At 32.5% G+C, this 12,092-nt stretch overlaps 1 protein-coding gene and 1 long non-coding RNA gene across 2 annotated transcripts; one reads left to right on the top strand and one right to left on the bottom strand.

The window, feature by feature from the left end:
- Positions 1-223: 223 nt before the first annotated feature.
- LOC142542041 (protein FAR-RED IMPAIRED RESPONSE 1-like) lies at positions 224-739 on the top strand. The gene has a single exon (XM_075648489.1). The coding sequence runs from the start codon at positions 224-226 to the stop codon at positions 737-739; it is 516 nt and encodes a 171-aa protein (XP_075504604.1).
- A 6,666-nt stretch (positions 740-7,405) lies between these two features.
- Positions 7,406-10,881, bottom strand: LOC142541686 (uncharacterized). Its single transcript, XR_012819446.1, has 3 exons — positions 10,794-10,881; positions 10,546-10,688; positions 7,406-7,549 (listed from the first exon to the last, which is right to left on the bottom strand). It is a non-coding gene; the product is annotated as an uncharacterized LOC142541686 (long non-coding RNA).
- Positions 10,882-12,092: the final 1,211 nt, after the last annotated feature.

Here is a 12,092-nt window from a genome sequence, read left to right as displayed (position 1 = left end):
CTTTACATGATGTCTTGTCGATTGATACAATATATATAATAAATAAATATACTTTGATATGTGCTCCATTTGTTGGTATAAATTACCATATGCAGAATGTGATGTTTGGCTTGGCCTTTATGTCAGATGAAACCGAAAGTTATTTTGAATGGTTGTTTACAACATTTCTTGATTCTATGATGGAAAGTAACCTCAAACTATTTTTTTAGATCAATGTCAAGCCATGATGAATGCCATCAAAACAGTTTTTCCACATTCACATCATTGTTTATGTCAGTGGCATATAAATCAAAATGCTCCTTCACACTTTGGAAGTTTAAATGGAGATTCAGCTTTTAAACAGCTATGGTATAAATGCATGACTTATTGTGAATCTAAAGATGAATTTGAGGCCACATGGAAATATATAATTGCTACATATAATTTGGATGATCACAGATGGTTGAATGAAATGTACAGACTCAGGGAAAAATGGGCTACTGCCTTTATTAGTGGAAGGTTTAGTGCGAGACTTTTGGCTACTTCGAAGAGTGAGGCCAGAAATATGACTTTGAAAAAGGCATGTAACAAAATGAGCTATTTGTATGAATTTGTGATGAATTATGCAAAAATTCAAAATAATTGGCGGAATAAGGAAAAGACAGAGGATACTCGTTGTCGTCATGGTAAGCCTACACAGATTTTGAAAAATCATCCATTGTTGATTAATGCTGCTGAGGCTTACACGATTTTCAAATAACAATTATTTGAAATTGAATTGGTTAATTCTTTGAATTGCAAATTTGTTGAACCACCATCTTGTTTTGGCAATGATTGGAATTGGATTGAGGTCAAAGTAAAATCTCATGATGAAAACTCGAGGGTTAGACATGTGGTGTTCAATAAGCAGAGTCATGAAATAAAATGTAGTTGTCATAAGTTTGAGACAATGAGGATTTTGTGTAAGCATGATTTAATGATGTTTAACAGTATGGATGTCACTGTTTTGCTCAACAGTTATATTGTGAAAAGGTGGATGAAGAATGTAAGAAATAGAGTTAAAATATGATTTTGGAGAAAGTTGCACTGGTGGTGGTGATGATCATGTATCTGAGATGATGTTTGTCAACCAAATAATGAGATCGATGTATGATATAACTCAACTGAGCAAACCTCATTAGAATGCGAGAAAAATATCATATAGATTGGTTGATAAGATGATGAGACATCGTGTAGATGATGAGACATCGTGTGATGATATTACAAGTAATGGTTATATGGATAAAGTATGCATACGTAACCCACTTACTGTTAAAGCAAAAGAAGTTACAAATGCAAATATCACACGACACTGAGATACTCAGAGAAACAAAAGAAAAGAAAAGAAAAGGGAAGGGAAAACTAAAATTTCAAATAAGTTTTCATTTCATATACTTATTATATAGTTAATCTACTTTTAAGTTTTCATTTGTTGATATAAAGTTTTTATGCAATTATTTCGTTTTATGTGTTCTAATTTTGTTTTGATTCATCAAATGATCCTTAATTTCCTGACAGAATGAGATTTATTGTCCAAATCTTCAAAAAATTTTCCATTTGAATAATAAACTTTCATATGATATATTCCATCAACCCTAATGCTTATTTTGGTACATTCTTATTCTTTGTTATATGTATATTTTTAAATAAATATCCTTATTTATTTAAGAAAAATATTTTGAAATCCCTTTTAATCATGAATATAAACACCCAACACTTTCTTTGAAAATACAAAAGAGGAAATCTAATATTCAATATCCGTGCATGGTTCAGCACTGGGCTAACAAGGATTTAAAAAAATTGATATTGAGCTGAAAGATGCGATCGTAAAATAGAGCAATTCGGTTGAAGCTTTTATTCCGTGGAAACTTTTTTCAGGAAATAGACAGCGGAATAAATGATTGGGGCTCAAATAAATTTGAATAGATGTGAAATCATTTTAAAATGTAAAAAAACGAACCATAGTTAATCAATTGCTTTTAATAAATAAGTTTTCATAAATTTTATTTATCTAAAAAACTGGAAAATAATTGCCAATTGACAGCCTAGAGAACGGTCAAGAGCAGTGCCCCTAGGGCATTATCGACAAGACCCTCTATGTCTTATCCTATGTATTAATTTCTAGAAACCGTTGTTTTTCAATAATTTTTGGTCAAAGCAGCCCCAATCATTTTTTCAAACGAGACCAGACCAGTCCAACTAACTGGCTTATTCACATGAATACAAACAAAGACAAAGATCTCTCTGGGTTTCTGTCTTTGTGTAACTAACTTTGTTTAAAATTATAAAAAATAGATCTTTTGTTAGACGGTCTCACGAATCTTTATCTGTGAAACGAGTCAATTTTATCCATATTCACAATAAAAAGTGATATTCATAGCATTAAAAGTAATATTTTTTCATGGATTACCCAAATAAGAGATCTGTCTCACAAAACACAATCCGTGAGACCGTCTCACACAAGTTTTTGCCAATTATAAATATGATTTCAAAAGTGCTTTTCTTTTTATTTTTCCTTATCTTCCCACCTATTTTATTTTATTATATTTATTTTAATAATTTTTCAAAAACTTACATAAGAATTTGAAGAACATTGCGGAGAATTCCAAACCATATATAGTACTGGTCGACATGTGTGAGTATGTGTCCACATTTGATATAAATAAATACATCTTATCCAAGTACCAATGATGACAATTACAGTATTTTAAATGATGTGATAATATATTTAAATTTTACACATACTAATTTTAACTTTCACCACCTTTTTTCCAAAACTTTATATGGTTAATCCTATAGTCCATGACTTCATATGATAAAATATACATCCCCTCATTAAAATTTCAAGTGAAATATAATGATTTAATGATGAAATAATGAGAAATTCCAAAAATAATCTTGTTAGACAAGCATTTGGTTCTATTACAACTTTTTGTACATTTAATTTATTTTTCTCGAATTGCTGATTTGACATCAGATATAAGTAACACTGTTGCAACTTTGTTGTACTTGATTAGAATTTGAACGATAAAAAAACACATTGAATTGAATAATCTTCACAATGAAGATTCAAAACATATATGTGGGGATAAATATCCGCGTTTATTTTCATGTTACAAATACTATTATATTTACCTCGATAAAAAAATATTTGGATATTAAGCTTTGAGGGCGCGCACCTTTTTTTGTGTTCGCCTCAAGTCTGTAAATTTCATGTTCACCATTATTTGCGAAACTAGAAAGAAATACGCAAAAAAAAAAAAAAAACTCAAATTAATATAATAAGCTCAAAATTTGATCAATTAGATGATTATTATTATTTTTTTTTTTGTATAAACCAACTTAGAAGGCCAATTTTAGAAGTTAATTAAACTCCATACAAATCCAAGATCGACATTAATAATTGACGGATGCATTACGTAACAGTATAGTATCCACACTTTAAATTCAACTGGGGACCAAACGAATTCCTTTTTATGGAAAATTCCATTTATTGTGCTTATCCATCGGTTGGAAATAGAAGCCAGAATTGGTCTATTGAACAAAAGTTTGGAAAGTATGTATCTTGTGAGACGGTCTCACGAATCTATATCTATGAGACGAGTCAATCCTACTGATATTCAAAATAAAAAGTAATACTCTTAGCATGAAAAATAATATTTTTTCATGGATGATCCAAATAAGATATCGGTCTCACAAAATACGACTCGTGAGACCGTCTCACACAAGTTTTTTCTATGTTTGAGATATCCGACCAATATGAAAGAGATCCAACTAATTCTAATTTATGATATATTCTTGAATTTTTATTTTTTTTCAAGAGTTCCAGCTAATAATATAAATATGAAAGGTTTAAAATAATACAACACATTCGACTAATCAATTCCAACTATTTTCATATTCACGTGTTTGTCTTCACAAAGATTTTTTTGCGGTATTGACTATGAGATCATATAATTAGAATTATATGTATATTTGATTTTAATGAGGTAAGAAAATCACAGGTTATTTAAATATTAGATCTTATTAACGTCGCACGCATTCCAGTTTTAAGGAAGATCTCGTTTCTTCTGAGTTAGTTATGATATATATACGTATGATATATATACACACACTATTATTACGTATGAAACTCTTATCGACCCAAAAATGAAAGTATGAAACGTGGAACTCTTATGTTAGGTTAAACGTATACATTAGGTTGTTGATGCTACATCGTTTGATTTAGTCTGTTATCGATTATTGAATATTTCGTTTGTCGATTTACTAAAAAATTTAAATCATATGACAACTGAAGTATCTCGTTCCTTCGTTATCTTAGTAGAGAGCATCTCAGTAATTTTTAGCGTTTAATATTTTTGGGAAAAAAACTGACCTGAAATCTGAATGCTTTCGTTTTTGTTCAAGCTAAACTTGGCATAATTTTTTTAAAAAATAAAATAAAATTGGCACAAGTGATTCTTCAACGGGTCCATTTAAAGTTTATACGTATGTGTTACGTTCTTATATAATATTTATTATAATTAATTAGATTTATGTTCAAAGAGTAATATCATAATTTTAAAATTAATGAAGATTTAATTGTAATTTAAAATTATTACATGTTGCAGTTGGAACTGATTATATTTAAATGATGTAATATCAAACATATGAAAATAAACGAGAGATTAAAATGTAATTTTGAAATAATGAATAAAAAAAATTAGATCATGACGTTGAATTATTGTCTTTTATAAAATTATTAATAATATAGTCGAGATATTATTAAATAAAAATGAACGACCTGGCAGTTATGCGGGTTTTTTTTTAAAATATTATAAAGTAAAATAATAATTATAAAAATATTGCAAAATGAGAAAGTTTATAAAAGTATAACAATCCGCTGTACACTGCACCGGATTCATCCTTTTAAAAAAAATTAAAAAAACAAAAAATAATAAAAGTGGATGGTCACGGATTCAAAGAATCCGTGTCCATTTCGCGTCTACACCGTGTGTGTTCCCACTATAAATAGAAATGTTCCTCTCCTCAAAATCGTACCCTTTCCTTCTTTCTTTTCGACCGAAAATATTTTTTTCGGTGATAATTCTCGCATTCGGATCTTTTCTAATTCGATATTGTATTAATATTAATTGTTGATTTTATCATCCTTTTCATTTGAAGATATATCGAGAGGTAATGTTTAATTTCGTTGATAATATTATAATTATATATTAAGAACTAATATTTTTTTTTGTGTAATTTTTTTTATAATACTTGTTATTTATTTCAGATATTAGTACCGTCCGTTGATATTATTACAAGTTCCGTACAATTACGTTGGAGAAGGTAATTTAAGTAATTTTTAAATATTTTGTTTGTATTATTTATATTATATTAATATAATTATAATTTTGTACACTAACATTATATGATTAAGTATAATTTAGTTAAATATTATATTTTTAATATTAATCGCGATATTAAAAAATAGTTGGAATATTAAAAAAATAATAAATATGATATTGTGATTTTTGAAATATTTGAAGGTTAATATTTTTAAATTATATTAAATTAATTTAATATAAGAATGAGTTAATATTATTGTACTTAATACTAATGAAATTATAAAGTATTTTGTTATGTTTTTTTAAAAAAATTATATATGAAATATTGTTTAGTTACTATAACTTTGAGCACTTTAATATAATTTATATAATATTATAAAAAATTTATGTTAATGCAAAGTAATATAAGAAATTGATAATTCTAATTAAATTTTTTTATCAGACTATATATTTTGAAATAACCTACTTAAAAGTTTAATATAAATAAATTATATTAATTTTTAATTTGTGTTGTTACATACAAAAAATTTTGAAAATTATGTAATAAAATTGCACCGAGTATTTGGTGAATTCATCAGTCCTTCAGATCAAGTTTTCGGCATTCTTCTTGCGCAGCTCTTTATTTTTCTTCACTCCGTGGTATTATTTGTTAGTTATAAAGAATCTGTGATTCTCCTCCCTTTATAAATTGCATTGATCGTGTGATTATTGGAATTCCTAATTTGATTTGATATTTTTCTGTCAAATTTTAGAATTTTAGAAAATTGCGCCGAGTATCAACAATTCAGAATTTGATTTCGGAGAATTGTGCTGAGTAACAGAATTTGAGAGAATTGCGCCGAGTCTAAGTCGAATATATATTTTTTCATTCTATATTGAATTATTTTATGTATATTATATCTGATAATTTTTGTAATTAATTGCAGATATTAAACTCCGGTAGCTCATTTAATTACAAATTCCGCTGAACGACATTTGAAAAGAGTAATTTCAATAATTTCTTATATTATAATTTTATTATTTATGTTGTATTAATGTAATTATAATTTTTTTAGGTTGCATTATACTATTTTATATAATTTTTTTATATTTTATATTTTTACTATTAATTATGTTTTATATTTCGCACAGACATGAATACTGTCAAGGCCTTACTTTACGTAGGTGGCTATGTCATTATTGAAGATGGTAGGGTTGGATATAGTATCCCCGCGACCAGGCCCATTAAAATCCCCCGCTCTGCTACATTTTCTCAATTGGTGAGTTATGTGCATCGGAAGCTGGAGATCGACCCATCAAGATGCTGCATCATATTGTCAACGAAATATTGTTATAGCTCGTTGTCTCGTTACATTGAAGAGCATGTCTATATCACAGATGATGACAGTCTACAATTTATGTTTGAGTTGCCGACACTGGATTGCATGTGCTTGTATGTTGATTCATCGCCAGTGTTACAGAACGTAAGTGATTACGATTTTGATGCATTCATGCCAGTAATAACACAAGGTTTGGGAACAGTAGGTTTGAATGAAGCGGGACCTTCTATGCATCACGTCGATGAACAGTCAGCTCAGACCTACTCTGGGATCGACACTGGTCCTTGGGATCACCATATCACGACTCACACTGAAGAAGACTATGCATGGGGGATGAATAGAACACGAGAATTGGATTTTACCTCAGGAGTTGGGATCATCATATCACGGTTCCATCAGGAGTTGATGTTGCATGGGGTTCTAGTAGAACATGCCAATTGGATTTAAATTCATGGGCTCCTGAAGAAAATACCACAAATGTCAGAGAATTTGATAATTCTGCTGAGGCTGCAAATATTCCCACCCCGATTACAGAACACATGGATGAGCAAGATGATTTATTTGGGGACAGTTCGCATCATGTCATTAATAGCGATGATGATTTTTATGCTACATCAAGTAACGGAGAAGATGATCAACAGTTTGAGAATGCAAATGAAGGGACATCGGCGGGTGTGTTAATGTCGGGAGCAACAATGACAGAGAACATTCATATTGCACCAGAGCAAGATTTACGTGAAATTCCCCAATTTTTCAATGAAGTCTACGACGAACAAATTCCAGATTCATTTGGTATTCCTTCTTCTTCACGAACAAACTTTTACAATCCTGAAAGGCCAGAGCTCGGTGTAAAAATGGTTTTTAAGAGCAAAGGTGATTTAATAGCTTCAGTGAAGGATTTTTCTGTTCGGGTTTTGAGACGTGAATATATCGTTGTCCAAAGTTCTTCGACAATTTGGAAGGTCAAATGCAAGAACTGGTCCGAAGGTGGCAACTGTGGGTGGGGACTTCGAGCATCATTCAAAAAAGTTTAGGCTACTTCATGATCACAAAATATGGTGATGATCACACATGCATGTCAACCCAATTCGGTATAGATCACCACAACCTTGATGTAAACATGATAGCCATCACACTTTTGGGAATTGTGCGTTGTGATCCTGCATATGAGATCAAATATGTACGAGAAAGTATTAAAGAAAAATATGAGTATGATATATCGTACGCTAAGGCATGGCAGAGTTTGAAACGCGCAGTGGAGGTAATCTATGGCACATGGGAAAGCTCTGCAACTGTACTTCCTAAATATATGGGAGCTTTGTCGAAGTACAATCCAGGAACTATTGTAGAATGGAAGCATCTTCGACCGTATGACCATCCACATAAAATTTTGAACTTCGTGTTTTGGGCCTTCAAACCATGTGTAGATGGTTTTCGACATTGTCGCAACATAATCAGCGTAGACGGTACCCATATGTACACCAAATATAAGCACAAACTACTCATAGCAGTAACTTTGGCTGCCAACAACCAGGTTTTTCCGCTAGCATTTGCGCTTGTTGATGAAGAGAATTATGAGTCCTTGCATTGGTTCCTCAGTAATGTTGCACGACATGTTACTAGAGGGTGTAATGGTGTGTGCCTTATATCTGATAGACATGCGGGTATAACAAGTGCAGTGCAAGATCTCCCTGACTTCAAGCCTCCTCGTGGTGTTCATCGTTTTTGTTTGAGGCATGTTTGCTCTAATTTCAACAGCAAGTTCAAAAACATTCACTTGAAAGACTTATGTTGGGAAGCAGGGATACAACACCAAGTATCAAAATTTAATGCGACAATGGAGGCAATTAGAACAAATAATGCAACAGTTTTCATCTATTTGTCAAACATTCAAAAAGAAAAATGGTCATTGGCTCATGATGGGGGATGGAGACGAGGGATAATGACGACGAACATGTCTGAGTGCATTAATGGTGTATTGAAAGGGGTTCGACGTCTTCCAATAACGGCAATAGTGGAGCTGACATTACAGCGATGCGTGCAATATTTCATTCAACGGCGAGCGCGAAGTGATAAGATGCTGGAAAAAAAATCAACCATGGACCGACTTTGCGTACTCTAAATTTGATATGTGGTCAAAAAAGTCAATTGAACATCGAGTTGTAAGATTTGACCAAAGGGATAAAACAGCATCCGTCGCGACAGGAGGAAGACCTGGTCGGCAACATCACGTACAAGCTGTCAACATTTCTACGCGTGATTGCACATGTGGTAAATTCACAATATTTGGAATTCCTTGTTCACATGTTATATGTGCAGCAAAATAGTTTGGTTTGAATCCTGCACAGCTTGTACAACCATGGTTTACACTTAGCGAATACGTGAACACATACGATGGAAGATTCTACCCTATTCATGATGAACAATATCGGGATGAACCTACATTTCCAATTACAACACAATAGTGTTCGTCGACAAAGGAGGCATGCTGGTAGAGATCGCAGGACACGCATAAGAAACGAGATGGATCAACCATCATCGAGGGAGAGACAACGTGGGAGGTAAAAGATCTACAATAACGTATTGTACCTTATTTTGAATACATAACATGTGAAGTTATTAATGTAATTACAAAATTGTGCATTAAAATTTTATATTTATTAATAATTGTTGTTCATTGCAGGTAGGTGCATGTGAGTAGAGCGAGTTATGGTGCCATATACTTATGTTTGGGACACAGATTTTACATTTTAATAGAAGTAGTAAATAAATAGTATTCGGCGTTTTATTGTTATAAAGATGTTTTAATATCAAGTTTGTTGACTTATTTGACTTGATTTAGGAATTATACTTATGTTTTTCATTATAATAATTTTATCTGTAAATTTATTAGTACAAGAATAATAAATCAAAAATACTACATTTAACACTTTTAAAAATTCAATAATAATTTGTATACACTATTGAAATACAAATGTTGCAGCAACAACTTCAAATGCAAATAAAAAAATTGAAAAACATACAACAATACGACGTAAGTAATTTTGCATATCTAAATAAATAGTTAATGCTGATGGTAACGATGCCCCCAGTGCCACATGGTGGTCTTCTAATCACTCTCCGTCCATGACCTAACATCTGTTCAGCATCTCCATGCGTACTTGTTTGGGCTGTAGATGTACTTGTATCGGAAATGTTCCCACCAACGTCATACCCTTCTGTCTCAGAATATTGTTGAAATGGTACGGGCGACGTGTTAAATGTAGGGCGACTATCATTCATACCCGGTCGAAAGTCACTTTGTAAAAATTCAGTAAAACTACCAGCAAACGGAGTGTAGTAACCGGTTTCATATTATGGAAAGCTTGAAAACACTGGCGGAGTAGTGTATGCCATATTTGAAGATGACGGTCCGGGTTGAGTGTCGCAACCAGCGTCATTCGATGGAAAGCTTGAAACCACTAGGCGGAGTAGTGTATGCTGGGCGTGTCTGTGACATAGATGCATATGTTATGTAACATTAATTTAATACAAGAAATTATATTTACGTACATATGTAGACCAATTGAACATGTCTTACGATAAATTGCCGGTAGTTTGCATCAATAGGATGGTAGCCAATGATGTTCGAAGGTACCACTGGAGGCGAGAGCACTATCTGTGAAATGCGATGATACCAACGAACATACTCCACTGTGATGGCGGGTGTACCAGGTATGACATAATCACCATCAATCACAAAATTATATTTGTTATTCCACATTTCTACAAAATCTGTGTGATATGTTGCCCAATCAAAGTTGTTCCGGCCTTGTCGAGTCAGTTTATTGAAATTGTCGAAGTTAGTGGCAGGTGGCGGAATACCCTTACGCATTCCAAACTGTCGGAGACACCGCTCTGGTCTATGCATCTCAACTATATGAAAATTGATCAATGCGCATGCCGACCGACATAGATGAATTCTGTTTCCATCAAGAATTCTGCCAACCTCCGGGGACTCCATATCATAAACTGTCCATAGAAACTGAAGCAAATAAAACGAAAAAAAGATTAGCAATTTGATAATATATAATTCAGACTGAATTTGTAAAAAAATTTCAAACTCTAAACAACTAATTTATATATCTACCTGCCCTTCTACCATCTTGTCAAGTATATCTCTCATTATACGGACCGTATGATGGGCCGTGTGTGTCCAAGAGAATCCGCGTCTCCACCTGCAATTTATAAAAGTACACAATATTTTCATTTAAACTAAATAACAAATAAATAATAATAAATGTTAATTATTTCTTATTAGTACCGCGCCGTATGGTGGGAATGGTAGACACAGAAGCACATCCGCAGCCTGCTCTTCTGAAATAGATATCTGTTGCGCTCTATCAGGGCAAAGAAGAGTAATTCTAGACCACACCCAAATCTGCAATAACATACAACAGAAATAGTCAAATCATAAGAAAAAATAAGTACAACAAATATAATGACCGTAGAAGTGTACAGATACCTGCAATATCTGAACGGGGCCACACAAATCGACCTTTAATTTCATTGATGTGTCGCACAACTCTCTATAAAGATATGACAACACAGCAGAACCCCAGCTATACATATTCACTAATTCTATTTCCTCAAGGAACTGCAAAAACATAAGTTTCACAGCAGCACCTTCCGAGTCCGGAAACATACATCCACGAATGATCAGTAATGCAACATAATGGGAATATTGTGCCACGTCCTCTTCAGTGCTTTGATCATTAATCATATTATTTAGGCAATGGTCTAGCAAAGCGGTCAGATAAAGATGTGCGCCTTTAATCTGAGAAGATGTAGGCGTAAAACCCAACCAAGTAGCGCATCGCTGTTGTAAGGTATGTTTGTTGTACGAGGTATCTACACCAGTGATGGGAATGCCATCAGTATTCAACCCCCAAATAAGAGCAACGTCCTGCAGAGTGATTGTTGCCTCGCCCACGGTAAGGTGAAATGTGTGTGTCTCACGACGCCATCTCTCAACAATGGCTGTAAGCAAATGATTATCATAATATTTAATAGGACCACACTGAATGACACTATAGAAGCCCATGCGTGCAAGACATAGGCGGACACGGAGGTGAATCCCAGCATTAAGCAATCTCCAAAGACATTTGTCAGACTGTCGTGGCGGAATTATTGCATCCATGTTTTCAGCGTTGATATTATTTGATATGTGTCTACCCCGCAAATACAACACATTATCCGTATTTTCAGCCATCTTGCAAACAAAAAATCATTTGTTAATAGTTATTTATTAGTAATAGTTATTTGTTATAAAATGTTTATAATAGCAATATTTATTTATTAAAAAAAATATAACATATAATTACAATAAATAAATTAGTAATACTTATTTATTATAATAAATAAATTAGTAATAGTTATAAAACGTATA

The sequence above is a fragment of the Primulina tabacum genome, chromosome 4 (assembly GCF_025594145.1).
Source record: "Primulina tabacum isolate GXHZ01 chromosome 4, ASM2559414v2, whole genome shotgun sequence".
Classification (NCBI taxonomy): Eukaryota; Viridiplantae; Streptophyta; class Magnoliopsida; order Lamiales; family Gesneriaceae; genus Primulina; species Primulina tabacum.
The sequence above is the reverse complement of the archived record's forward strand: the minus strand, read 5'-3'. Positions and strand labels throughout refer to the sequence as shown.

What these genes read in the sequence shown, in the direction of transcription:
- LOC142542041 (XM_075648489.1), top strand. Translation starts at nt 224, where the DNA reads ATGATGAATGCCATCAAAACAGTTTTTCCACATTCACATCATTGTTTA.